The sequence below is a fragment of the Rhinopithecus bieti genome, unplaced genomic scaffold, assembly GCF_001698545.2.
Source record: "Rhinopithecus bieti isolate Rb0 unplaced genomic scaffold, ASM169854v2 scaffold_26546, whole genome shotgun sequence".
NCBI lineage: Eukaryota > Metazoa > Chordata > Mammalia > Primates > Cercopithecidae > Rhinopithecus > Rhinopithecus bieti.
The window spans coordinates 2,218,599-2,244,997 of NW_016812367.1; the positions used below are offsets into that span (position 1 = coordinate 2,218,599).

The 26,399-nt window shown below is 53.3% G+C and overlaps 1 protein-coding gene across 2 annotated transcripts; it reads left to right on the top strand.

Annotated features, from left to right (window-relative positions):
* Window positions 1-268: 268 nt before the first annotated feature.
* CLTB (clathrin light chain B) lies at window positions 269-25,416 on the top strand. 2 transcript variants are annotated; one of them, XM_017896145.1, is made up of 6 exons: window positions 269-704; window positions 6,571-6,617; window positions 19,665-19,782; window positions 20,004-20,115; window positions 21,502-21,555; window positions 24,929-25,416. In XM_017896145.1, exons 1-6 carry the CDS (start codon window positions 518-520, stop codon window positions 25,098-25,100), a joined length of 690 nt encoding a protein of 229 aa, XP_017751634.1. In that variant the 5' UTR covers window positions 269-517; the 3' UTR covers window positions 25,101-25,416. The 2 variants fall into 2 exon arrangements, with proteins under 2 accessions (XP_017751634.1, XP_017751635.1); XM_017896146.1 differs by lacking the exon at window positions 21,502-21,555.
* Window positions 25,417-26,399: the final 983 nt, after the last annotated feature.

Below are 26,399 nucleotides of genomic sequence, written 5' to 3' on the forward strand. Positions count from 1 at the left end.
TTTGCAGAATGAATCAGGAGCCAGGTCTGCGCTCCCGAGGCCAGAGCTGGCTTCCTGTCGCGGCCCAGTGCACAGTGCGGCCACTTTGTGCCTTGCGCTTCGCTTCCAGACCGGGCGGGAGCTGTGCCTCGCCCCGGTGTCCTGGACGCGAACAGCTGGGCGCCGCTGCGGAGAGAGGGAAGCGCCGCGCGGGTGCCGGGCCCAGCGCTGCGCCCAGTCCTGAGGCGCCCTCCTGCGGCCGCTGCTCGGCGACCTCCCGGCCCTGCGGCTGCGGCCCCGCCCCCGCGCTGACGTCACCGCATTCTCCGGCCTCCCGCTCCTCGCCGCGGCGTCCGCACCGCAGTGCCAGCCAGCCGGGCCCGGCTGGGCGGAGAGGCAAGTCGTCCGCGGGCCAGGCTCCCCCGCCGAAGCCGGCTCCCCGCGGCTCGGGTGACAGCGTCGCGGCCGCCGGACGCAGCGCGGGGCAGGCGCGGGCAGAGCCGAGCGCAGCGGAGGCTCCGGCGGAGGCGCGGGGAAAATGGCTGATGACTTTGGCTTCTTCTCGTCGTCGGAGAGCGGGGCCCCGGAGGCGGCGGAGGAGGACCCGGCGGCCGCCTTCCTAGCCCAGCAGGAGAGCGAGATTGCAGGCATAGAGAACGACGAGGGCTTCGGGGCATCTGCCAGCAGCCATGCGGCCCCCGCGCAGCTGGGCCCCACGAGTGGGGGTGAGTCAGCGCGGGGCCTGGAGCGGGGCTCAGGGCGCGCACCCGGGGGACCCCGGCCGGGGCCCAGCGGCACAGGGTAGAGAGCCTGCTCTAGGCCAGCCGGGGCAGGAGCTGGGGGACGTGGGGAAGAATCTTCCTGGAGCTCTCCATGGAGCACTTCCGAGCTGGGGATGAGGCCTCCCCTGGGGCTGTGGATCCGGTGACTCCCGGGACAGGAATTCTGTCATGACATTTCATCCCCAGGCCAGCTTCCTCGCTGCCCGGCTCTGGAATCCAACCCCAGCTCAGTTTTGAGAGTCCCTCCTGAGCCTCCTAATATCCTGGCTGTCCCAGGCTCCCAGCTAAGTGTGCAGGTGTGGGCAGAACACAGCCCTCCTGGCCCCTCAGGCTTAGCTCTCTCCTGCAGCTGGGAAAAAAAGAGGACCCTGGGTGCTCCAGGAAGTCACTAACCTTCCCCGGTGACCACCTGCCATTCGGCAGTCGCTGGGCTAAGCGCCTTGGTTACATTTAATCACTTCATACATGTTACTGAACCCATTTCAGAGATGGTAAAACTGAGACTCAAAGGGGTATGCTATTGAAATAACTAATAAGTGGCAGATCAAGAATTTAAACCTGATTCTTTTTATTTTTTATATATTTTTTCTCTTCCTTTTTTTGAGATGAGGTCTCGCTGTGTTGTCCAGGCTGGTCTCGAACTCCTGGGCTCAAGCGATCCTCCCACATCTTCCTCCTAAAGTGTTGGGATTACAGGTGTAAGCCACCACACCTGGCCGTGAATTTAAACCTGTTTCTGTCAGACTGGAAGCCCTCTCCACCTGACCACACTGCCTTCCAAGTGTCTGGCTCTGAGTTAGACACCGGAATGTGGGCCGCAAAGAGCCATCAGTCAGATGCGGTAGGGCCCTTCAGGGTTTTGTAGTTGTCGACTTAATGGTTTTCCAAAGGTGGTCCGGAGCTATCATGGTTTTCCGTGATTGTCTTCAGACTTCAGAGTTCATGCCTTGTCCCTGAGAGATCATCTTTATCAATGATGTTCCTGCCCTGGTTCTGGCTAGCAAGAATGATTTTGTGAAATATTTAGTAAAAAAAGTAGATATCAGCCGAGTGCGGTGGCTCTCCTGAAATCCCAGCAGTTTGGGAGTCCAAGGCGGGTGGGTCACAAGGTCAGGAGATCGAGACCATCCTGCCTAACACAGTGAAACCCCATCTCTACTGAAAATACAAAAAATTAGCTGGGTGTGGTGGTGGGTGCTTGTAGTCCCAGCTACTTGGGAGGCTGAGGCAGGAGAATGGCGTGAACCCGGAAGGCGGAGCTTGCAGTGAGCTGAGATCGCGCCACTGCACTCCAGCCTGGGTGATAGAGCGAGACACCGTCTCAAGAAACAAACAAACAAAAAGTAGATATCACCTTCATGGGTGCATCCAAAACAGGTTTTACTTCCTGTTAATGTCATTTTGGAGAGGTTTATGGGCCTGTTGTGATAGTGCTGACATGTATACATATAGATATATTTTGGTTAATGATGTTTACAAGGCTCTTCACAGTCATGTTTGTATTCATTCCACATTTGCTGAGCACCTACTGTGTGCCAGGACACTAGGGATACAGAAATGAATAAGACAGTTCCTGTGGCTGAGGAGTTTGAAGCATCTCTGTATCTCCTTGATATGAGAAATGTAACCAGGCTTTTGTAACATGCAAGAAACTGGTGGCCCAGATAATCTGAGTATCTTGCCCAGAGTCACACAGCCAGGAGTGACCGATCTAGGGCTTGATCCCACACCTCCCAACTCTGGTCTCCATTCTCTTTCAAATGCTGTGGAGCCTGGGCAGCATGGTGAAACCCCATCTCTACAAAACATACGAAAATTAGCCAAGCGTGGTGACATGTAGCTGTAGTTGTAGTTCCAGCTACTCGGGAAGGCTGAGACAGGAGCATCGCTTGAGCCCGTGAGGTGTGGGTAGGTTGCAGTGTGCTGTGATCATGCTACTGCACTCCAGCCTGGGCAACAGTTAGACCCTGTCTTTAAAAAAAATATGTGTAGCAGTCACCTCCTTGGGAGGAGATAGGATATGGGGTGAGAAGCACTGGGTCTTTTGCCACCTGTCTGGGACAGCAATGGAGGGCTTCTGAAGTGGCAGCTTCCAGCACCTCAGTACAGAGCCTGCCCTGTCCCAGGGAATTCCTGAGAAATGCCTGCCCCAGTTAATGCACCAGTATTCATTGGTCCACACCTCTGTGAGACCACCCTTTTCTTCAGTCTGGCTCACTGGGGCCTGTTGGGGGAGGGGTGCAGGGAAGAGGAGGGAGGCCTTGTGGGGAGGTCCTGCTGAGGGGAGCCATTGCCAGAACCTCAGGAGAGAGAAGATGGGATTCAGGCCGAGGGCAGCCAGACGCCTCTGGCAGCTGAGCAGTTTGTGGCCTCTCCCAGGACGGTGGGGCTCCAGGGGCTTAGAGCCTGGATGGGAAGTTCTGTCCTTGGCAGAGCTGGGGCACAGATTGGCCTCAGACCCAAGGTGACAGGGAGAGAAACAGACACGCTCTTCCAGGGAGCTGGCTGGGACACAGCCTTCTGAGGGTCTCCCAGGCACATACCTGCTGACTCTGCAAAGCCTCAGCTGCCCTTAGTCGGGTCGGGGAACAGGGAGGTGTTAAGGGATGGTGGCTCAGTGGGTGGCCTGATGGACTAGAATTGATCTGACCTTCTCAGCCTGCGCAGTGCTGAACAGGTAATCTTCCCCTGACCAGGGATGTGTGCCAGGAGCCTGGATGGGGCAGAGAAAAAGCGCCCTGGCCTGCTGGGAGTTGGGCAAAAACTGGCTCTGGCAGCAGCCGCCAGTCATTACCTCTGAGGCACCTTCTCTTGGATGTTGGGGTGCTCGGATTAACAGTCTCTGTGCCGACACTGGGCTCAGGTGCCCCTGGGGAAAGAGGGATCTGGTGTAGACCTGTGCTGGAGCTGCAGGGAGCCCTCCTCTCTGGCGGGGCCTGTGGCCCTGGGTGATCAGGGTGATGGACACTGTTTCCATTCATCAGCCTTGGGTAGGTTTCCATTTTCACACCCAGTTTTCTGAGCACCAGGCCTGGCTCTGACTTGCCTGTCAGTTCTGGGCAAGCCCATTTCCCCCGCTGGGCCTCAGTAAGCTCACAGGAATGTTCTGGACCCTCTCTGCCCTTGTTCCAAAATGGGTCAGACAGCTGAGGGAAGCAAACAGCCAGGGGTTTATCCCCGGGACGTGTCTCTGCCTCAGTCCTGTTCTGCCGGCCTGTGAGTGTGGACTCCCGGTGATAGATGTGCAGTGGGCGGGTGGAGAGCCCTGTGGGAACAGGTACTTGGAACGCTGTGTGGGTGTGTGTGGACTCCCAAGGAGGCCGAAACGGCATCTCCAGAGGAACACTCTGGAGGCTGAGGCTGGGGCAGAGAGACTTTCTGAAGGTCAGGGTAGACTCCGGGTAGCTGCGTGCAGATGTGGGGTCTGAGACTGGGGTTGGTCAGGGCGGAGTGGAGTGGTGCAATTTCTTGAGAAGGCCAAGTGTACTGACTGGCACCACAGGAAATAGACAGACCCCGGTAACGTGAAGCCCTGCTAAAGGAGACAGCCCTGCAGGAGAAGCCCCTTTGCGGAAGATGCTGCCACTGAAACCCTATTGGTCCCACGGTGATGTAGGGGCCAGGACACCCACACGGGAGAAGCCTTATCTGAAGGAATGGGGGTGACAGCTGGCAGAGTTGGTTGGAATCAATCACTGTTTGACTCTGAAAGTAAAGTCAATTATGATTTATGTCACCCGGGGATTATTTCCGTGGGATTAAGTGTCCTTCCCTTCAGTCCCCAGGCCAAACACACTGTCGCTGCTCACAGCCCTCTCTGGCTGGTGAGGGGCTGTTTGACCATCTGCCTAATAACCTCATGTGGCCTCCATGGCTTTTTGCTAGGAGGCACGGCAGTTTCTGAGAGCCTTGCAGATAACAGCAGGCCTCAAAAGAACAATTCAACTTGCATTTAGCCAACAGTCACTGCTCACCCCTTCCGTGCTGGAGCCCTGAGGAGCTAAGTAGGACACAGAGCCGGGTAAAGGGGTACACACAGGCCCTGGGGATCATAAGTAATTGCACAAGAGGATGGGAGATACTGTATGATATCCTGGGATACCCCAAAAGTGAGACCTACCATAATTGCCCAGGGAAGTAGAGGAAGCAGAAGAGGGCTTCCCAGAGGAGGTGACTTATGAGCTGGACCTTGGAGAATAAATGGATCCAAAAAAGCGTTCTTTAGAGAGGGAAGCAGGATGAAAGCATGGGGATGAGGGTGGTGTGTTTGGGGAAGGAGGAAACCAGAATTTAGGGTTTGTGGGATGGGCTGGTGGGAAGTGAGCCAGGAATGGGCAGGGCCAGATTGTAGAGATCCTCATGTTCCAGGTTAGATGTATTCATCTGGCAAATATTTATTGAGTCTCTGTCATGTGCCAGGGACTGTTGCAGGTGGTGGGCCCCATCATGGATGAAACCAAGTCCACACCCTCATGGAGGGTCTGTTCGATGGGGGAAGACAGATAATAAACACATAGACAAATAAACAGCAGGCTGTAGTAAGTGCGCTTAATACTGCTGGAGGAATAGGAAGGGGTGCCCGAGGGGTGGATGGGAGTGTGGTCAGGGAGGCCTTTAATTAGACAACATTTCAGCAGAAGCTGAAGGGGGTAAGGGAGCAGCCTTCCAGGCAGAGGGAACAGCACCTGCAAAGTCCCCAAGGCAGGAGCAGGCGCTACAGGCCACTGTGGTCCATGGGAAGTGGATTACTTTGGAGTTTGTTTTCATGACATTTTGAGTCAGAGGAGAGGCACAGGTAAGTGCATGTTTTACAGACTGTCAGCCCTGGCAGTTGGTTTGAAAGAGGGATGGGAGAGGCTGGAGTCAAGGGGGCCTGTGAACGGGCAAAAGCCGTGCATTCGTTGTCTTTCTTTCATGCATTTATTTACTTGTTTATTCAACAGATAATGATTGAGCACCTGCAAAGGCACAAGTGCGTGCAGGTCTCTGGGAAAGACACAGGAGAAGAGAAGGAGACACAGTTGTGTCTTCCCAGCTGTTTGCCCCTATTTAGCAGGCAAAGCAGTTGTGCAGGTGCAAGATGCTGAGGGCCGGGCCTGGGGCTGAGCTGCGGGAGAGAGTGGAGGGCAGCTGTGAATGTCACTGTTGTAGCTGAAGCCCCAGGAATTGGTGACTAATCAGATGTCAAGGAAAGGGACAGGGAGGAGTCACTACTGAGGGCAAACTTCGTTCCTTCTGGGAGGGGCACAAAGAGAAAAAATGTGCCAGGTGCTGTCTGGTGGGAACTGCAACTCCGGCTCACCCAGGAGGAGCAGTTGCTTAAGGCACCTCAGGGACAGGCAGAGACACGTCGGCCCCCCTTTTCCTTATCCAGTATAGCCCCCACCCTGAGCTTACAGCAGCTCAGCCTACTCACCAGGCACAGGCTCCACAGGTAATCTGGCCATTCCCAGCCATGGCCAGGGGTCAGTGATTTCGGGTAGGTAAGGAGCTATTCCTGGCTGGGTGATTTTGAGCAATCGCATGGCCTGTCTGAGCCTCAGCTTGAGTATCTGTAAAATGGGTTGACAACAATTTCATTGCAGGGCTGTGGTGAAAATAAAATGGACTAATGGCTGTGAGAGGCTTTGTAAACAGTCAGGGATGGGATTGAGCCTAAGTTATATATATATCTGTTATGTCTGCTTGCATGTGGGTCAATATATACATGGGTGTACACAGAGTTTGGGTTGAGGGGCTAATGTAGGACCATTTCCTGCTTGCTATAAGCTAAACAGTGAGTAATGCTATCTCCTCGTTCTCTTTCCAGCTGGTTCTGAGGACATGGGGACCACAGTCAATGGAGATGTGTTTCGGGTAAGCAAGGCTCTGTCTCAGCACTGGTGAGGACCAACAGCCCTGATCTCAGTAACTTAAAGCCTCATTGTTGTAGGCTTACGGCTCCAAGTTCTCCTGTTCATTATATCTGATGCGTTGGGGTGGGAACAAAGAGAAAGGTTTTTGGCATGTTTTCTTGTCATGTAGAGGGCAGGGAAGAAGAATAAGGACCACCAGTGATTGAGATTGATGGGGAGTAACCTCAAGTTGCCCATGGTGATGTCCGATTTTGGGAGGGAGAGGTCAAGTAGCCCACGGTGGCATGAGATGAAGGCAGCGCAAGGCCTTCCCTGACCATGTGCCACTGACGGGAGGCAGAACCCAGGCCATCTCCACACACAGGGCAGGCCCTTTGGTCCAGATATTCCACTTCCAGAATTTTCCCAAAGGAAATAATTAGACAAGGCCACCCAGATTCTCTGCAGGATTATTTATAATGGCAGACAAATTGGAGACAACCTAAGTGTCCAGCATCAGGGGACTGAATAGATAGATTAGAAAACCATGCTGTTGTTAAAAAGGACAATCAGGGTTGGGTGCAGTGGCTCACGCCTGTAATCCCAGCACTTTGGGAGACTGAGGTGGGTGGATCACTTGAGGTCAGAGTTCAAGACCAGCCTGGCCAACATAGTGAAACCCCATCTTTACTAAAAATACAGAAAATTAGCCCGTCATAGTGGCAGGTGCCTGTAATTCTAACTACTTGGGAGGCTGAGGCAGGAGAATTGCATGAACCCACAAGGCGGAGGTTGCAGTGAGCCGAGATCATGCCATTGCTCTCCAGCCTGGGAGATTAAGAGTGAAACTCCGTCTCAAAATAAATAAATAAATAAAAAATAAAAGGGCAATCAGAGCTTCCTGTATTGACACGAAAAGATGTCCACAATATATTAAGTGGAAAAAGCAGCTTGCAGAATAATATACACAGTATGGTCCTGTGTTTTTTTTTTTTTTTAATATATGTTTGGGCCAGGTGTGGTGGCTCACACCTGTAACCCTAGCACTTTGGGAGGCCAAGGCAGGTGGATCATGAGGTTGGAAGATTGAGACCATCTTGGCTAACACGGTGAAACCCCATCTCTACTAAAAATACAAAATTAGCTGGGCATGGTAGCGCATGCCTGTAATCCCAGCTACTTGGGAGGCTGAGGCAGGAGAATTGCTTGAACCCTGGAGGCGGAGGTTGCGGTGAGCTGAGATCGCGCCACTGCACTCCAGCCTGGGCAACAAGAGCAAAACTCTGTCTCAAAAAAAAAAAAAAAGTTTGCACTGCATATCTGAAAGGATGTGTACCAGCTGTTAACAGTGGTTAGCCCCGAGGGCGGGGTGGGATGGGGATAAGAAAAGGGCATTCACTTTCACTGGGTTGTTTAAAAATTCTTTAAGTGTTTTTATAGCACAAAAAAGGAAAACCCAGTCGGGCACAGTGGCTTATGCCTGTAATCCCAGATTTTGGGAGGCCGAAGTGGGAGGATCGCAGGAGTCCAGGAGTTTGAGACCAAACTGGGCAACATAGTAAGACCCGTTTCTACAAAAAATGAAAAATTAGCTGGGGCAATAGTGTGTGCCTATAGTCCCGGCTACTCAGTAGTCTGAGGTGGGAGGATTGCTTGAGCTGGGGAGGTCAAGGCTGCAGTGACTAGGATTACACTACTACACGTAGCCTGGGTGAGTCTTTTTTTTTTTTTTCTTTTCTTTTCTCGAGATGGAGTTTTGCTCTTATTGGCCAGGCTGAAGTGCAATGGCACTATCTCGGCTCCCTGCAACCTCCGCCTCCTGGGTTCAAGTGATCAAGTGATTCTCCTGCCTCAGCCTCCTGAGTAGCTGGGATTACAGAAGTCCACCACCATGCCTAGCTAATTTTTTGTATTTTTAGTAGAGACGGCATTTCCTTTTCTTTTTTTTGAGATGGAGCCTCGCTCTGTCGCCCAAGCTGGAGTGCAGTGGCGCGATCTCTGCTCACTGCAAGCTCCACCTCCTGGGTTCACGCCATTCTCCTGCCTCAGCCTCCCAATTAGCTGGGGCTACAGGCATCCACCACTATGCCCGGCTAGTTTTTTGTATTTTTAGTAGGCACAGGGTTTCACTGTGTTAGCCAGATGGTCTTGATCTCCTGACTTCCTGATCCTCCCGCCTTGGTCTCCCTAAGTGCTGTGATTACAGGCGTGAGCCACCATGCCCGGCATGACGGTCTTAAAAAAAAAAAAAAAAAGGGAAAACCCTAGTAAGTGTATTTCTAGTTAAGACTGCTTCTGTCTGCACCCGCCTGACTCTCTTCCCCTTGAATACACACAAATCCATTTTAGTACTTTGAGGGAGCTCAGACCACAGAGGCGTGCAATCGTCCTCACCTCAGCCCCCCAACCAGATGCCTGGTGGGGCTAAACCTCCCCTCAGAGCCTTCATTCCCACTCAGACTGGGCCAAAGACCCTTGATCCTGGGGACTTTGGCTGTGGGATCTTCTGAGCCCTGCCCTGGAGGAGCTGGCTTCTTAAATTCTCTGGGGGAATAAACAATCCTTATTTTCTTATGTAAGAGGAATGGGCTGGTACCTTATGCAGGGAAACTGGCCAAGTCCTGTTTCTGGAAAATTACTCAACTATCAGCAAGCTGGAAAAGTCGATCTCTAGGACTTCAGCAGCTTCATGTCTGGTTGGGCCTGAGGGAGTCAAAGAATGAGGATTTGCTTCTGTGCAGCTTGGTAGATCACTGAGACTTAGGCTGCCCAGGCTCTGGGCACATTCAGAAGGACTTTGCTTGACCCCACAGTTCTCTGTCCTAAAGTGGACCCAGAGCTGGAGATATGCTTGGAACCACAGAAGTATGTAGAACATGGCTGGGCACAATGACTCACGCCTGTAATCCCAGCACTGGGAGGCTGAGGTGGGTAAATCACTTGAGGTCAGGAGTTCGAGACCAGCCTGGCCAACATGGAGAAACCCTATCTCTACTAAAAATACAAAAATTGGCTAGGCAGGATGGTGGGTGCCTGTAATCCCAGCTACTCAGGAGGCTGAGGCAGGAGAACTGCTTGAACCCGGAGGCAGAGGTTGCAGTGAGCTGAGATCACACACTGCATTCCAGCCTGGACGACAGAGCGAGACTTTGTCTCAAAAAAAAAAAAAAGTACCTAGAACACTCTCAGCAGGATCGTTCACCTTTCCTAAAGACGAGCATCGTGATGCTCAGCGCGGTGAAGTGGTGAATGCAAAGTCACCTAGGAAGTCAGCCAGTTCTGGAGTGCACCCCATTTGACTGATTTGGCCCCGTGCCTTCTCCCTCCCAACCCCGCATCCCTGGGTGAGCCCTGGGTGAATCTGAGGAACCCTGGGCCTCTTTTCCAATCTCAGTGAGAACCCTTATTTTCACTGTTACTAAGAATCACAGCAGGTGTGTTTATTTGTAAATCATATCACATCAGTGCCATCCTAGAATCCTTATAGGCAGGGCAGGGTCACAGACGAACTGAGTCACTCAGAAGCACGGTGGCAAAGCCCCAGCTTGCCTACATCTCCTGACCTCTGACCCGGTGTGCTTTGCCTTACCGCTCTGTTGCTGGAACTGGCTGGCCACAGCAGCTGGGTCACAGGTGGAAAGCCCCAGCTCTTTAAGATTGAGCATAGCAGATCTGGCCTGCACCTGCCTGGGGAGGAGAAACCTTGGCCTGTGCACACCCAACACTTTCAAGGATCCTGGACCGAGCTTTTGTGCTTCTTTTGTTACTCTTTTCTGCAGTCCGTGCACCACGAGCGGGTCCAGCTGCAAACCCGATTGCCAACACAGCCTAAGGACAAGCCTGCCCACACCTATTCCAGCTCCATTTGGCACAGCCAGTGTCAGGGACAGAAGGGGCCTGCAGGACTCCGCCTCCCCACCTCTGCACAGATCCTCTCTCCTTTCCCTTAATACTCCCATCATCCTCCTTTGAGCTACTTAGAGGAATCAGCAGCTCAGCTTAGCTTAGATTTAGCTGATCAATCCCAAAGAAGGATGTGGCTCATCCTCTTGGCCGTCCCTGGAGTCGCAGCACACGCTTGGCTGGTGTGGGTCCGCAGAGGCTTTCATGGGTGGGCCCAGCAGAGGGGTCCCTCAGGAGAGGGATTCTAGGGAGCTAGACTGAGACAAGCCTGGCCCTGACTGTCGCCTCCTGCCTTCTGGTCCTGGCTATTCCTGCCCCTTTCTCTCTCCAGAGCTTGGGAGGGGTCAGAACATTGCTCTAGCCACTGGTGAGCTCTCCTGGTTGCCACCCCTCCTGGCTGTGACTTGATCTCCCCACTGAGAAGCTCAGGTGATTAAAGGAGAGCCCAGTTGTGGCCCCTGACACTGTCACTGGCAAGGGTAGGGGTGGTGCAGGGGCGAGAAAATCAGTTCTGAGCAGCCCGGAAATAATGAGTGGCGGCTGCTTCTCGGGGCTTTACCTGCTGGCAGCGGCACTGTGCTGTCCTGGTCACGGTGCACTGAGGGCCAGCAGGTGTGGGGCCCTGCCACCCTGGAACAGCGGGCGACAGCAGCCATGCTGTCCCTCACACGCACACACCCTCCATGGGCTGCGGAGTGTTTCCATAGCATCTCATGAGCCTCACTTCCCACCGGTAGTAGGATGTTGTCACTCATTTAACAGGTTTGAGAGCCAAGCTGCCCAGGGAAGGGACTTCTCAAAGGTCACGAGTCCGGTGAGCGGCAGAAGGGGGATGTAAAGCCCAGCCCCTCTGATGGGAGTGTCCAGCGCTCTCCCGTGCCCTCCACACCCCTGTGTACCCAGCCACTTGTTTATTCATTTGGTTTATATGTTTGGTCATTTATTCATTTGGTCAGTGCACATTCTTTTATGGCTACACACCTGCTAGGGCAGCAAATAAATGGATATGGAGGCAAATCCACTGGGTAGTTTGTCTCCAAAGAGCTCTCTTGGCCGGGCGCGGTGGCTCACGCCTGTAATCCCAGCACTTTGGGAGGCCAAGGCGGGCAGATCACGAGGTCAGGAATTCAAGACCATCCTGGCGAACACGGTGAAACCCCATCTCTACTAAAAATACCAAAAAATTAGCCGGGCGTGGTGGTTAATACAAAAAAATTAGCCAGGCAGGCACCTGTAGTCCCAGCTTCTCGGGAGGCTGAGGCAGGAGAATGGCGTGGACCTGGGAGGCGACAGAGCTTGCAGTGAGCAGAGATCGCGCCACTGCACTCCAGCCTGGGCGACAACCGGGAGGCGACAGAGCTTACAGTGAGCAGAGATTGCGCCACTGCACTCCAGCCTGGGTGATAGTGAGACTCCGTCTCAAAAAAAAAAAAAGAGCTTTTTTTTTTTTTGAGAGACAGGGTCTTGCTCTGTAATTGAGACTGGAGTGATCAAGGCTGACTGCAGCCTTGACCTCTTGGGCTTAAGTGATCCTCCTGTCTCAGCCTCCTGAGTAGCTGGGACTACAGGGAGGGCCATCATGCCTGACTAATTTTTAAATTTTTTTATGGAGATGTGGTCTCGCTATATTGGCCAGGCTGGTGTCAAACTCCTGGGCTCAAGCAGTCCTCCTGCTCAGCCTTCCAAAGTGCTGGGATTACAGGTGTGAGCCACTGTGCCTGGTCCCACACTGGCTTCTGATAGAAGACAGGGACCTGGAAAGAGGCAGATGGGAGCCCAGGAAGGGAGGGCTTGGCTCTGGGGAAGTATTAGGAGCTAACAGATTGAGTTCTTCTCTGTGTAGGCACCAGCCAAGAGCTTAACGTGCATGATCTCCCTGAGTTCTCCCAACTCCCTGTGATGTAGGTTGTCATTATTGTTTTAATCCGGAGGGTTAACAGCTCGCTCGAGTTGTGTAGATAGTAAGAGGTAAAACTTGAATCCAGGATCAGGCGCCAGGGCCTGCCCTAAAGTTAGGGAACGCAACTGTGAGGGGACGCTGGCAGGGTTCTGAGGCTGCCCAGGGAGATGTGGGTGGCCTTGGCCAAGGGAAGAGCATGTGCAAAGCCGCAGAGGGTTGATCATTCAGTCCGGGGTTCACCCGAGCCTGGGACCTGCTGCACGAAGGGACGTGCCAGGAGAGCCAGGGGGGCCAAAGGTTTCGGGTGAGCCCTGCATAGCCCCCACTAGAGTGCATCAGTGGGCCTTGCAGCTGGTTGCAAGGGGTGGAGATGTGGACCCAGTTTGGCCAGCCTTGGCACCTTGGGCCTAGGGCAGGACACTGTGGGGGCTGAAAGTTTCCTTAAGGCTGTTCCCACACCCAGACTGCGGGCTGCAGCAGAGGTTTAGATGGAGTCAGAAGACCTGGACTTTCACTTTCTGCTTTTTCCCGGCTGGCTGGCTGTGCGCTAGTCACTTAACTGCTCTGAGCCTGGTTTCTCATTTGTAAAATGAGAATTAGAGGCTCCGCTCCGCTGCCACACAGGGCTGTGGGAAAAGTGCTCTGTAGCCCCGGACGCTTCTCACAAATTCCTGGCCCAGCCCCTCGTTGAGCTTCGGGTGGTGTGTGGGGGTGTGTCCCAGAGGAAGGCGGCCCAGAGGCCTGGGGGCAGCCGGAGCTGGGGACCCAGTCTCTAGTCTTGGCTTGAGAAGGAGACAAGCAGGAACACAAAGCATGCATCACAGAAGTGGTGCATGGGCCCTATTAGCTACTATGTGACCAGTCACACCCAGCAATTCAGTTTGAATCCTGGCTCTGTCACTTCCTGGCTGGGTGACCTTGGCTCTTTGGAGATAGAGTTTCCCTACCTGTGAAACAAAAAGAATAAAGCTTGGCTGGGCGCGGTGGCTCACGCCTGTAATCCCAGCACTTCGGGAGGCTGAGGAGGGCGGATCACTTGAGGCCAGGAGCTTGAGACCGGCCTGGCCAACATGATGAAACCCTGTCTCTACTAAAAATAAAAAATTAGCCGGGCGTGGTGGTGCCCACCTGTAATCCCAGCTACTCGGGAGACTGAGGCAAGAGAATCATTTGAGTCCGGGAGGCGGAGGTTGCAGTGAGCAGAGATCACACCACTGCACTCCAGCCTGGGCGACAGAGTGAGACTCTGTCTCAAAAAAAAAAAAAAAAAAGGGCCGGGCACTGTGGCTCACGCCTGTAATCCCAGAACTTTGGGAGGCTGAGGCGGTTGGATCACAAAGTCAGGAGTTCAAGACCAGCCTGGACAAGATGGTGCAGCCCCGTCTCTACTAAAAATACAAAAATTAGCTGGGCGTGGTTGTGGGCGCCTGTAACCTCAGCTACTTGGGAGGCTGAGGCAGAGAACTGCTTGAATCTGGGAGGTGGAGATTGCAGTGGGCTGAAATCACGCCACTGCACTCCAGCCTGGGTGACAGAGTAAGACTCCATCTCAAAATAGAAAAAAAAAAACAAACAAAAAACACCAAAAAACAAACAAAAAAAACCATGTAGGGTTGCGAAGATTAAAGAAAGCCATTTAATTGCAAGTTCTCCGGAGTCTTAATTTAGGGCAGGCTTGGCCAGGCGCTGTGGCTCATGCCTGTAAACCTGGCACTTTGGGAGACCGAGGCGGGTGGGACACCTGAGGTCAGGAGTTCGACACCAGTCTGGCCAACAGTAGAGAGAGAACCCCGTCTCTACTAAAAATACACCACACCTAGCCAGGTGTGCTGGCAGATGCTTATAATCCCAGCTACTTGAGAGGCAGAGGCAGGAGAATCGCTTGAACCCAGAAGTCTGAGGTTACAGTGAGCCGAGATCCTGACATTGCACTCCAGCCTGGGCAACAGAGTGAGACTCCGCCTCAAAAAATAAAAATTAAGGTCAGGCTTTATGGAGATGGCGGGCCCTGAAGGATACAGATGAAAAGAGACTCCTGCGCAGGGCCCCTCTCCGGTCCTCTCCTCCCACATCTGGCCACATGTATATATTGATTTCCCAAAGGCTCCAGGCCCACGTGATTCCTACACGTGCTGGCTCTTGGCCTGAAATGCCCTTCCCCATCTCTCCCCACTGTAATCTGTCTCCAGATAAGAATGGTGCCCTCCCCTACTCTCTACCTGACCTGTGTTCCAGCAAGGTTCACATTTCCCCAGCCATGGTTCTCATTTGCGAGGGACTCCCTGTCCCAACTTCCTGGAAGATGTCTTGCTCATCCCTGTCCCCAAGCCTGAACATCTCTGAATTCATTCAACATTCTTGAAAGGCGGCCGGACGCGGTGGCTCAAGCCTGTAATCCCAGCACTTTGGGAGGCCGAGACAGGCGGATCATGAGGTCAGGAGATTGAGACCATCCTGACTAACATGGTGAAACCCCGTCTCTACTGAAAAATATAGAAAACTAGCCAGGCGAGGTGGCGGGCGCCTGTAGTCCCAGCTACTCAGGAGGCTGAGGCAGGAGAATGGCGTAAACCCAGAAGGTGGAACTTGCAGTGAGCTGAGATTAGGCCACTGCACTCCAGCCTGGGTGACAGAGCGAGACTCCATTTCAAAAAAAAAAAAATTCTTGAAAGGCTCCTGCAGCCAGGCCCTCCTGGTGCTGGGTGCTGTATAGAAACAGGCAGCCTCTGTCCTCCTGGAGCTTGCTTACTTTTCTGGGGGAGGGAAGGGGGAAAACACAGATAATGAACAGGTAAACAAGCCAAGGCCTCAATCAGGAGGCAGAGGAAGCCCTAGGAAGATACAGACCCTCGATTCTAGGGGAAGAATGTTCCAGACAAAGCCTCTGAGGGGATACAAGATGAGCTTGCATGAAGGCCAGTGTGGCAAGAGTGCACAGATAGAGGACAGAAATCAGAGGCCCAGGGAGAGACCAGATCACTTGAATTTTGTTCTAGCCATAATAGGGACCCTTCACATATTTTATTTTAATTATTTTTATTTTAGTTTTATTTATTTATTTTTTGAGAGAGTCTCACTGTGTCACCTAGGCTGGAGTGCAGTGGCACGATCTTGGCTCACTGCAACCTCCATCTCCCGGGTTCAAGCAATTCTCCTGCCTCAGCCTCCTGAGTAGCTGTGATTACAGGCACTTGCCACCACATCTGGCTAATTTTTGCATTTTAGTAGAGATGGGGTTTTACCACGTTGCCCGGGGTGGTCTTGAACTCCTGAGCTTAGGCAGTCTGCCTGCCTCAGCCTCCGAAAATACTAGGATTATAGGTGCCAGCCACCATGCCCGACTGCCTTTGGATATTTTAAAGTGTGACATGATAAATCGGATTTAGGCTCTGAACAAGCCATTCGGGCATTTTGTGGAGATGAGGCTGCAGGAAGCAGAGACCATCTGTGGTCCAGGCCAGGGGTGGTGAGGGCCGGAGGGAGAGTTTTAGAGATTGTGATGACAGGCCCTGCTGATGACTTGCACGGGGGATGGGAAGGAAGGAGAAATCAAGGACGAGCATGAGGCTGGGGCCTTAGTACGCTTGGGAAATTGTTCACTGTCCCTAGGCTTTCATTTTAACATCTGGAACAAAAATCCAAGAAAGCAAAGGAGGTTTTGTAAAAATGCTGTGTGACACAAGGCGAGTGGGTGAGTGGCGATTGGAGGAGGCAGCCCCCACTGCCCTTTCTCATAGACCTAAAGGCTGAGGTCTCGATGCCATGTGGATGCCACCCTAAAGACAACGCTCAGATATGACCCTCTCTTCCCTTCCTCCTCCCCCACAAGGGCATCGTGGTGCCTTTTTCTCAGACGGAGGGTGGGGGCAAGTTTGGGGAATGAAAAGTCAAGTGGCGTTTGGGATTCCTGAACACCCACGTGGGCTGGCACAGAGAAAGGGCTCAGTATATGTTTGCTCAAGGAGTGGGGATTGGGTGGTGGTCAGATGGCTGCCTTCATTGTATTTTTATTTTTATTTCCAACTTCTCTGACCTCTCAAGTCATTTTAGACAGAGGTAAGTGTTGGGAAGAAAATAAAATAGGGCACCTGGGTAAACCCATATACACAAAGTAACAGTGCAGTTGTCTGCAGATGGAAGGCTCTGTAGGTTTGGGCAGCGGTGCTGGGAGGAGTCCTCGCTAGCCTGGCCTCAGAGCAGCGTTGTTCCCAGCAAGGAGCAGCGGTGAACTTGTGTTCTCCGGATGAGGGCCCCAGAAGGGCGCACTGGGATGTTGGGAGAGAGTCTCTGAATTGAAATGCAGCGCTGTGCTGGAAGAGGAGTAAGGGTGGCGCCCAGCTGCCCTGATGATCCCAGGAGCCAGGCTGCACCCCTGTCCTGGGCCTGCCCTTCCCTCACTCCCCAGACAGCTGGAGACCGAAGCCCTGATGTGCCATCTGTGTTCCCTCTCCCAGAGCTCCTCCCTGAACCAGGCGCCTGCTGGCTCCAGGGATCTTTGCTCATCCAGGCACTGAGGATAGGTGGGCGCCGTAGGACAGAGGGTGTGCCAGACACTCCTGTGGGGAGAAGATGTCAAACAACATGGGCAGTCATGGCAGTTTTGATAACTGCTTGAAGGAGGAGGAGGGGAGACTATTGCAGTCCAGAAGCGCCAGGAGACAAAGGCGGGGCGGCTGGAGTGGAATGCCTGCAGACAGAAATGCGGAGGGCGTGGGTGCCAGAGCGGGTGTGGCTGGACCTGGATTGGAAAGGCTTTGCCAGACCAGAGGGTGCCACACCCTTGTGAGCAGAGCTCACAGTCCTCAGCGCTTTGGGTCCCCAGCTCTGGCAAGGGGTGGGGAGACGTGAGCAGAGCCCCTGCCTGGGAGTCAGGGACCTGGACTCTAGCCCTGGCTCTGCCACTACATTGTCCCATGTCTCTGGGCCTCAGTTTCCTCCCCTGTAAAATGGGAATAATAATAGTAGTAATTCTAGCTACTATTCACTGAGCCAGCACTCTACACCAAACACTCTTCTAAATGTCTCACAAATATTATAGCATTAAATCACAACAGCTCTTAGGGATGTTCTTAATATTATTCCTTTTTTTTTTTTTTCTGAGACAGTCTCACTTTTATTGCCCAGGCTGGAGTGCAGTGGTGTGATCTGGGCTCACTGCAACCTCCCCCACCCCCGGATTCAAGTGATTCTTGTGCCTCAGCCTCCCGAGTAGCTGGGACTACAGGCGTGGGCCACCATGCCTAGCTAATTTTGTGTTTTTAGTGGAGATGGGGTTTCACCATGTTGGTCAGGCTGGTCTCTAATTCCTGACCTCATGTGATGCACCCGCCTTGGCCTCCCAAAGTACTAGGATTACAGGTGTGAGCCACCGTGCCTGGTCTTTTCCCATTTTTCTTGCTTTTTTTTTTTTTTTTGAGACTGAGTCTCATTCTGGACCGGGCTGGAGTGCAGTGGCATGATCTCCGCTGACTGCAACCTCCGCCTCCCAGGCTCAAGTGATTCTCCCAAGTTCCAGCCTCCTAAGCAGCCACCACGCCTAGCTAATTTTTTGTATTTTCAGTAGAGACGGTGTTTCGCCATGTTGGCCAGGCTGGTCTCAAAAACTCCTGGCCTCAAGTGATCCACCTGCTTTGGCCTCCCAAAGTGCTGGAATTATAGGCATGAGCCACCGTGCCTGGCCTTTTTTTTCTGTAATTGAAAAAAATTTTTTGAAAATAGTGAGTGTCTTGCTGTATTGCCCAGGTTGGTATTAAACTCCTGGCCTCAAGCAATCCTCCTGCCTCAGCCTCCCAAAGTGCTGGGATTATAGGCATGAGCTACCATGTCCAGCCCCATTTTTCAAATGAGAAAACGAAAGTCAGGCAAGGTTAAGCAATTTCTCCGAGGCCTTACAAACATTTCATAGTATGAGAGGTGGCATCTGAACCGAGACAACCAGGCTGCAGAGTCCAACTTCTTCCCCATGGTGTGATCTGAGCTATGATCATGCTGCATATCTCAGGGATTCTTCTCTACTCAACAGACATCTACTGAGCATCTGCTGGGCCAGGCACTGTGCTGGGCTCTGGGGACACAGCAGTGAAAAGGACAGAGATGACATCCTGATGGCAGAGACAGACAAACACATTATAAAGTAAGGTCCTTTTGGGCTGGGCATGGTGGCTCAAGCCTGTAATCCCAGCACTTGGGGAGGCCAAGGCCGGCGGATCACTTGAGGTCAGGAGTTCGAGATCAGCCTGACCAACATGGAGAAACCCTGTCTCTACTAAAACTACAAAAAATTAGCCAGCCATTGTGATAGGGGCCTGTAATCCCAGCTACTCAGGAGGCTGAGGCAGGAGAATCACTTGAACCTGGAAGGCAGAGGTTGCAGTGAACCAAGATCACGCCACTGCACTCTAGCCTGGGAAACAGGGACATGTCATCTCAAAATAAATAAATAAATAAATAAATAAATAAATAAATAAATAAATAAAGTGAGGTCTTTTAGGACTAAGTGTTAGGAGTTGATACAACCACAAGAGAGATTTTAATGACAGTAACATAAGGGACTCACTGTGCCAAGCAGTATTTTTATATTTTATTTTTATTTATTTATTTTTTGAGACGGAGTTTTGCTCTTGTTGCCCAGGCTGGAGTGCAGTGGTGCGATCTTGGCTCACTGCAACCTCGGCCTCCCAGGTTCAAGCGATTCTCCTGCCTCAGCCTCTGGAGTAACTGGGATTACAGACATGCACCACCACGCCCGGCTGATTTTTTGTATTTTTAGTAGAGTCAGGGTTTCTCCATTTTGGTCAGGCTGGTCTTGAACTCCCAACCTCAGGTGATTCGCCCGCCTCGGCCTCCCAAAGTGCTGGGATTACAGGTGTGAGCCACCCGCCCGATGTTCTTTATAATTTAACTCATTTCATCCTTATGTCCTCCCATCAGGGTGCATACTGTTATTTAGCCCATTTTATGACAAAGAAAGTGGCTGGCACACGCTTTCTTGAGTCTCCTGCTTGGGGGGTCTCAAAACCTATGACTGGGCTGGAGGCAATGATCAGGCACAGAGAGGGTGAGTAACTTGCCAGCAGTCACACAGGTGGCGGAGTGTTGCTGGCAGAGGGAACAGCAAGTGCAAAGATAGGTGTAGTCACCGGAGACGGTGGGTATGAGATGGTTTGAGGTCAAATTATCCAGACATGAGCGAGTCCCCAGCAGGGGCAGCAGAGACAGTGGGGCAGGTGTGCTGGCTGGATAGACTGCTGCGTGTTTGTGTTGTAGGAGGCCAACGGTCCTGCCGATGGCTACGCAGCCATTGCCCAGGCTGACAGGCTGACCCAGGAGCCTGAAAGCATCCGCAAGTGGCGAGAGGAGCAGAGGAAACGGCTGCAAGAGCTGGGTGAGGGCGGGGCTGAGGTGGGGTTGGCTGGGTGGGCTGTGTGTGGGGTGGAATGTGTGGGGAGTCCTCAGAGTGCATGGAACCCTGCATACCTTAATGTGGGACTGGGCCAGTGTGGTCCTGAGGCTGCCTGGCAGGGGCCAGGGGAGGAGCAGCCGGGGTGGCCAGGCCTGTGCATCCCCAGCTGGAAAGCAGCCGCTCGTTCTTCTGTGGGGTCCTAGATGCTGCGTCTAAGGTAACAGAACAGGAATGGCGGGAGAAGGCCAAGAGAGACCTGGAGGAGTGGAACCAGCGCCAGAGTGAACAAGTAGAGAAGAACAAGATCAACAACCGGTGAGAGGGCTGTGGGGACATGAAGGGGCTGTGGGGACATGAGGGGGCTGTGGGGACATGGGAGGGTGGGGACATGGGGCTGTGGGATATGAGAGGGTGGGGACATGAGGGGGTTGTGGGGACATGAGGGGGGCTGTGGGACATGAGAGGGTGGGGACATGAGGGGGCTTGGGTAGCAGGAGGGGACTGTGGGGACATGAGAGGGTGGGGATACTGAGGGGTTCCCTGTGGGAAGCATGAAGGGGCTAATGGGGACATGAGGGGGCTGAGTGGGGACATGGAGGGTGGGGACATGGCTGTGGGATTGAGAGGGTGGAAACACGAGGCGGGGGACATGAGAGGGTGGGCGACCATGAGGGGTTGTGGGACATGAGGGGCCTGTGGGGACATGAGAGGGGCCTAAATGGGGACATGGGAGGGGGGGATATGGGGCTGTGGGATATGAGGGGTGGGGGACATGAGGGGGGCCGTGGGACATGAGAGGGTGGGGGACATGAGGGGCTGTGGGGCGATTGAGAGGGGCTGTGGGGAGCATAAGGCTGGGGAATGAGAGGGTGGCTGTGGGGAGCATGAGGGGCGCGTGGGAACATGGAGGGGCTGTGGGGACATGAGGGGGGCTATGGGGACATGACTGAACATTGCCCAGCTTCCTGCCTTTGAGGCTGTGCCCTTCAAGGTACAAGGTCTTCCAGGAAGGGAAAGGCCTGTTCTGGGAAAAGCTACCCTTCTGTCTAGGGAACTGCTGTATGCCAGGCTCTGGGGTAGGCACTGAGGAGATGGAGATAAGGAGGACCCAGTCTTATGTCCTCAAAGGGCACAGAGGAGAAAAACACACGTTTGACTGAGCTCGAATACACTAGGGCCCTCTGCACAAAGGCCATGGAAGCAAGGAAACAGGTCAGGGAGGGACCTCTGTGTCTTGGGACTTGGGCTTTGGAAGATGACTAGGAGGTCATCAGGGAAAAAAGGGCAGGGGGTGGGGGGCGCATTCTAGACCTGGGTATGAAAGAAAAAGATGTGATGTATTGGGCAATGGGGCCAGGGAGTGTTGGGAGAGAAGGCAGGAACCTGTGGGCTCACATTGTAAGGGCCTTGGCTGATGAGCTGGGCAGTGACATGGGCGGTGGGGAGCCACTGAAGGTGTCTGAACAGGAGTAACATGATCAGGGATGGATTTTAGAGAAGGCGCTGGGGCCAGGGTGAAGGTCCCCATTCTCCTATTTGGGTCTGTGGATCGTTGCTGAGCCTTCCAGAACTATGCTTCCTAACACTTCTCCTACTGGAGGTACTAATGCTGTCTCTCTCTCTCTCTAACCTTCTGCCTGCCTGTCTGTCTTGCCATCTGTCTTCCCCCACCTAACCCCTTCCCTCAACCTTTCCCTCAAGGATCGCTGACAAAGCATTCTACCAGCAGCCAGATGCTGATATCATCGGCTACGTGTACGTGTCTCTTTTGCTTCTCTGTCGGGGGAGCTAGAGAGGGAATGGCCACCACAGTTTCTTGAGTTTCCTGCTTGTGGGATATAAATGAGTGTGGCTGGGCTCGGAGCAATGGTCAGAGCAGGAGGCAAATGCCCTGGTGGGTGCAGGCACCAACCACCTCCCTCCCTCCAGCGAATTGGAGGCTGCTTGGCTAAATCAGAGCCCTGCAGGATAAAGGCAGAGAAAAGAATGTGCTTGGCACTCATTCCCATGTGGGAGGGGCAAGTGGCAAGCCACCCAAACTCCCTCCCTCTGAGATATCTCTTGGTGAGTGTGGGGGGTGAAGGGTTTTGTTTTTTTTTTTGGGGGGGGATGGAATTTTGCTCTTGCCACCCAGGCTGGAGTGCAGTAGTGCAGTCTCGGCTCACTGCAACCTCCACCTCTTGGGTTCAAGCGATTTTCCTGCCTCAGCCTCCTGAGTAGGTCAGATTACAGGCGCATGCCACCATGCCCGGCTAATTTTTGTATTTTTAATAGAGACAGGGTTTCACCATGTTGGCCAGCCTGGTCTCGAACTCCCGACCTCAGGTGATCCACCCACCTCGGCCTCCCAAAGTGCTGGGATTACAGGTGTGAGTCACTGTGCCCGACTGAAGGGGTCTTTTATTGAACAAAACAGACACTGAGCATGGGATGCTGGAGGCATGTGAAGGACAAGAGCTGCTCCTCTGTGACATCCATCTCTTCCTCCTGCCCCAGTGCACTGACTTTGGCCATCAGCCCCTGCCCAGACCACCACAGGCCCGCTCACGTTTCAGGTTTGGGTCTACTTGGTGTGATGAGTAATCAAGACCAGGGTTGGCAAACAGGTTTTATCTCATGCCAACCTCAGTTGATTGGTAGAGGCATCCTGGAGGGTGGCGGTGGGGATTCTGGAGCTGAAGAGAAAGTGCTTTCTGTTCTTCACTCTAGGTGTGCCCTCATAGCCTGTTGTGTGTCGAGGCTAAGCCTCCTCTCACAGGGCACAGAGCACACCAGAGCCTTCGTCTGCTTCCTTCCACTCTCCCTCATTTAGTACTCATTGGCACTCGCCTTGTGCCAGATTGGTAAGACACCCACAGGCCGCCCCCCCACGGTGCTCGTGGTCTGGAGTGTGTTGTGATAAGGGCCTCGTGGAAGGACACAGTGAGCTCTGGAAGCCACTGTCTGCCTCGGGAGCCTGGGCAGGCTTCAGAGATGCAAGACCTTCAGCTGACCTTCAAGTGTGAGAAGGAGTTTGCTGGACAGGGAGGGTGGGAAGAGAAGGTGGGAGGAGCGGCTGGGGCCAAGGCATCCGGAGAGAAAAGGCCCAGCTGGCTGCAGTGGCTGAAGCTCTACAGGCCAGAATGGTGGGGATGGGTGGGAGCTGAGGCTGGGAGGTGGTTGGCTTGGGGCTGGTTGTAAAGCTCCTGTTGTGCCAAGGCTGAGCTTAGACTTGATCCAGAAGGCAGTGGGGAGCCACGGGAGGCTTCCAGCCAGGGATGGGGATGTCAGATGGGCATGGGTGCTGTGAAATACCACAGGGTGCTCAATGCTTCTGTTGAGCCTGAGCAAATGGCCCAGAGAGCACCCAGGAGAGCCCTGAAGAGAGAATATAGACCAGGGCTTCTCAAACTTTTTTTTTTTTTTTAAGATGGAGTCTCGCTCTGTCACCCAGGCTGGAGTGCAGTGGCATGATCTCAGCTCACTGCAACCTCCGCCTCCTGGGTTCAAGCAATTCTCCTGCCTCAGCCTCCCGAGCAGCTGGGATTACAGGTGGCTGCCACCACACCCAGCTAATTTTTTGTATTTTTAGTGGCGATGGGGTTTCACCATGTTGGCCAGGCTGGTCTCGAATCCCCGACCTCAAGTGATCCACCTGCCTCTGCTTCCCAAAGTATAGGGATTACAGGCGTGAGCCACTGCACCCAGACTCAAACTTTCACATGCCTGTGAATTACCAGGGGGTCTGGTGAAAACCCCGGTTCCGATTCAGCAGGACTGTGGGGAGGCCCAAGGGTCAGCATTTCTGACAAACTGTGTCGTCATGCTGATGCCATTGGACCATGGACACTTTGAGCTGCAAGGATGGAGGAGAGCCTCTGGACCCTGAAGGGACAGCTCCTAGGATAGCTTCCCTCATCCCCACCTGCCACCCAGCTCCACGCGGCACTTCTCTTTTTCCCAGGCCCACTTGCTACCTCATTGAATTCTCAGGCCAGTGAAATAGTTGGTAGGGCAGAGCTATGATCCTCATTTTACAGGCTACAAAATGAGCACACAGCCAGCATTGCTCGAGAGGGGCCACGTCACCTGATCCGGGGTCAGCTCTTCCGTGGAGAGCTCCTGCCATCAGTCGTGTCTGGCATCGGCAGAACCAGTCCTGCTTGAGATGGAGAGGGAGCTTCCAGGGACTTTTGAGGGACCCTCACTGGCCATACAGAACATAGACCCAGCTCTCCTCACCTAAGCATCCCTTATTGTCTTTCTCTTAATGAGTCCCACTTTGGATTTTGTTCACTATACTGTATTTACTTGTTTCCCCACTGTCCCTTAGTCAGTGGCTTCTGTAACCGTCAACTAGAACTTCTGATGAAGGACCGCCAGTTTTCATCCTAACTTGATTCCAACCAAAAGCAGACTCCAGTGGAGCATTCATGCCCCAGGCTGTGGCTCCATAGAGACACCATAGAGACAATGGTGGTTCTGGGCTACAAGGGGCTCTGTAGTGAAATATGCTTGGGATGTGGTAGATTCCATCACATACCCACCTTGGAGGGTCACGATGCACACAGCATATTAAAGGCTTTGAAAGTCTTGCTGTAAAGATCCTCTAGCTGGGTTTTCCATAGGTATTTGACCACAGTCTTTCTGGAGAATCCTCACACAGAGCATTCGGGCAGTGCTGAACTAGGCGCTTCTGTTAGGTGGTTAGTCAATGTCCTACTTCTGCCAAGCTTTTGGAAATAGTGAAAATAGCTAAGGTCCTGCATTAGGTCCTCTAAGGGTCTTTAGGTGTCAGGAACCCCAGGTTGGGAACTCCTGATGGGGAGGTAATGAACAGAAGGTACTTAGGCTGGGAAGACCTTTCTGAGCAGGTAAGGCCTGCACTGAGACCTGAATGGCAAGAAGCAGCAAGCCAGGAGCAAGTCTGGGGGAAGTGTGTTCCAGGAAGAGGTGATAGCAAGGTCCTGCCTCGGGACCAAGCTAGGCTTCCTCTTGCGCCAAGGCTGCCCTCCTCTGAAGTCAGGGGGGCACAAGGCTGGGGAGGACAAAGTGCCCCAGAGTAGGCTGGGCAAAGCAGCCTTGCTCAAGGGAAAGGCTGGGGAAAGGCAGACTGCTATAAAACCCCCTGTGCTATCTCCACCTGCAGGGCATCCGAGGAGGCTTTCGTGAAGGAATCCAAGGAGGAGACCCCGGGCACAGAGTGGGAGAAGGTGGCCCAGCTATGTGACTTCAACCCCAAGAGCAGCAAGCAGTGCAAAGATGTGTCCCGCCTGCGCTCGGTGCTCATGTCCCTGAAGCAGACGCCACTGTCCCGCTAGGTGCCTGCTAGGTGCATGGCCACAGAGCACGGGCCGGGCCTGGGCAGAGGAGGAGCAGCTGCTTTGGTCGGGGTGGAGACTCGCAGCAGCTGCTACCCACAGCCTATTCCACTCCTCCCCATCTCTAGGCGCTGGGAGGGGGACCCTCACCCCTCTCACCCCTCACTCCCTTCTGGCCCTATGGTCCAGCCCCTCACACCTCCTCTCAGTCTACTCAATTGTGACTGTCCCTCCTGATGTATTTTTTTTTCTTGGCTTAAAGGGTGTGTTGTTAACTCTTTTTACACTTATTATCATTCTCATTTCTCTGGAAGCCTCAACTGGTGTCAGGGCTCAGTTTGTGCTTAGAACTTTCCCAGCTTTATGGCCTTGAAAGGTGAGAATGTTTCCCCATTTCCCAGCCAAGTGGGAGCCTCAAGTTGTCTATGTCTGTTGCCTCCATCTCCAGGAGGAAAGACAGCCTCTCGCAGAATGCTTTTGTAACCTCGATCCTTTAACAAGTCTGTGAGGTAAATTCTGTTATTCTCATCATATAGCCAAGGACACCAAGGTTCCCAGAGGGGAAGTGGCTTGTAGTGGGAGGGAAAAGCAAGACCAGAGGTTCCTGGTGGTAGCTTCCTTCTAAGCTTAGGTAAGAGCCCTGAAGACCCATGAGACTCCCTTCCTCAGGGTTGGCTGGGACCCTCTGGATGTGGAGGGTCCACTGCCCTGTGTGTTTCGCTTCCTCCTTCGGCTGGGCCCATCTGTGGATTCGGGATAAACAACCAGTGACCACACCTTCTTCCCCTTCAGCAGAGTTTGCAAACAGGACGCTCATGACCTGCATGATGTTTAAAAAGATTTGAGTAATTGCCAGTAAATATTAGCTTCCTAGGGCTTCTGTAAGAAGGTACATGAACTAGCTGGCTTAGAACAGAAGTTTATCGTCTCATAGTTCTTGAGGCCAGAAATCTGAAATCAAGCTGTGGCAGAGCCATGCTCCCTCTGAAGGAGCTGGGGAAGGGTCTGTTCCACCTGCTTCTGGCTTCTGGTAGCCTCAGGCATCCCTTAGCTGGCAGATGCATCACTGCAATCCTGCCCCCATCAGATGGCTGTCTGCACATTGCCTTATAGGTGTATCTGTCTTTGTGGCCAAATCGTCCTTTTTTTTTTTTTTCCTTCTCAAACAGGGTCTCACTTTGTCACTGAGGCTGGAGTGCAGTGGCACAATCTCGGCTCACTGTAGCTTCAACTTCCTTGGGTCAGGCGATCCTTCCACCTCAGCCTCTCAGGTAGCTGGGACTTCAGGCATGTGCCACC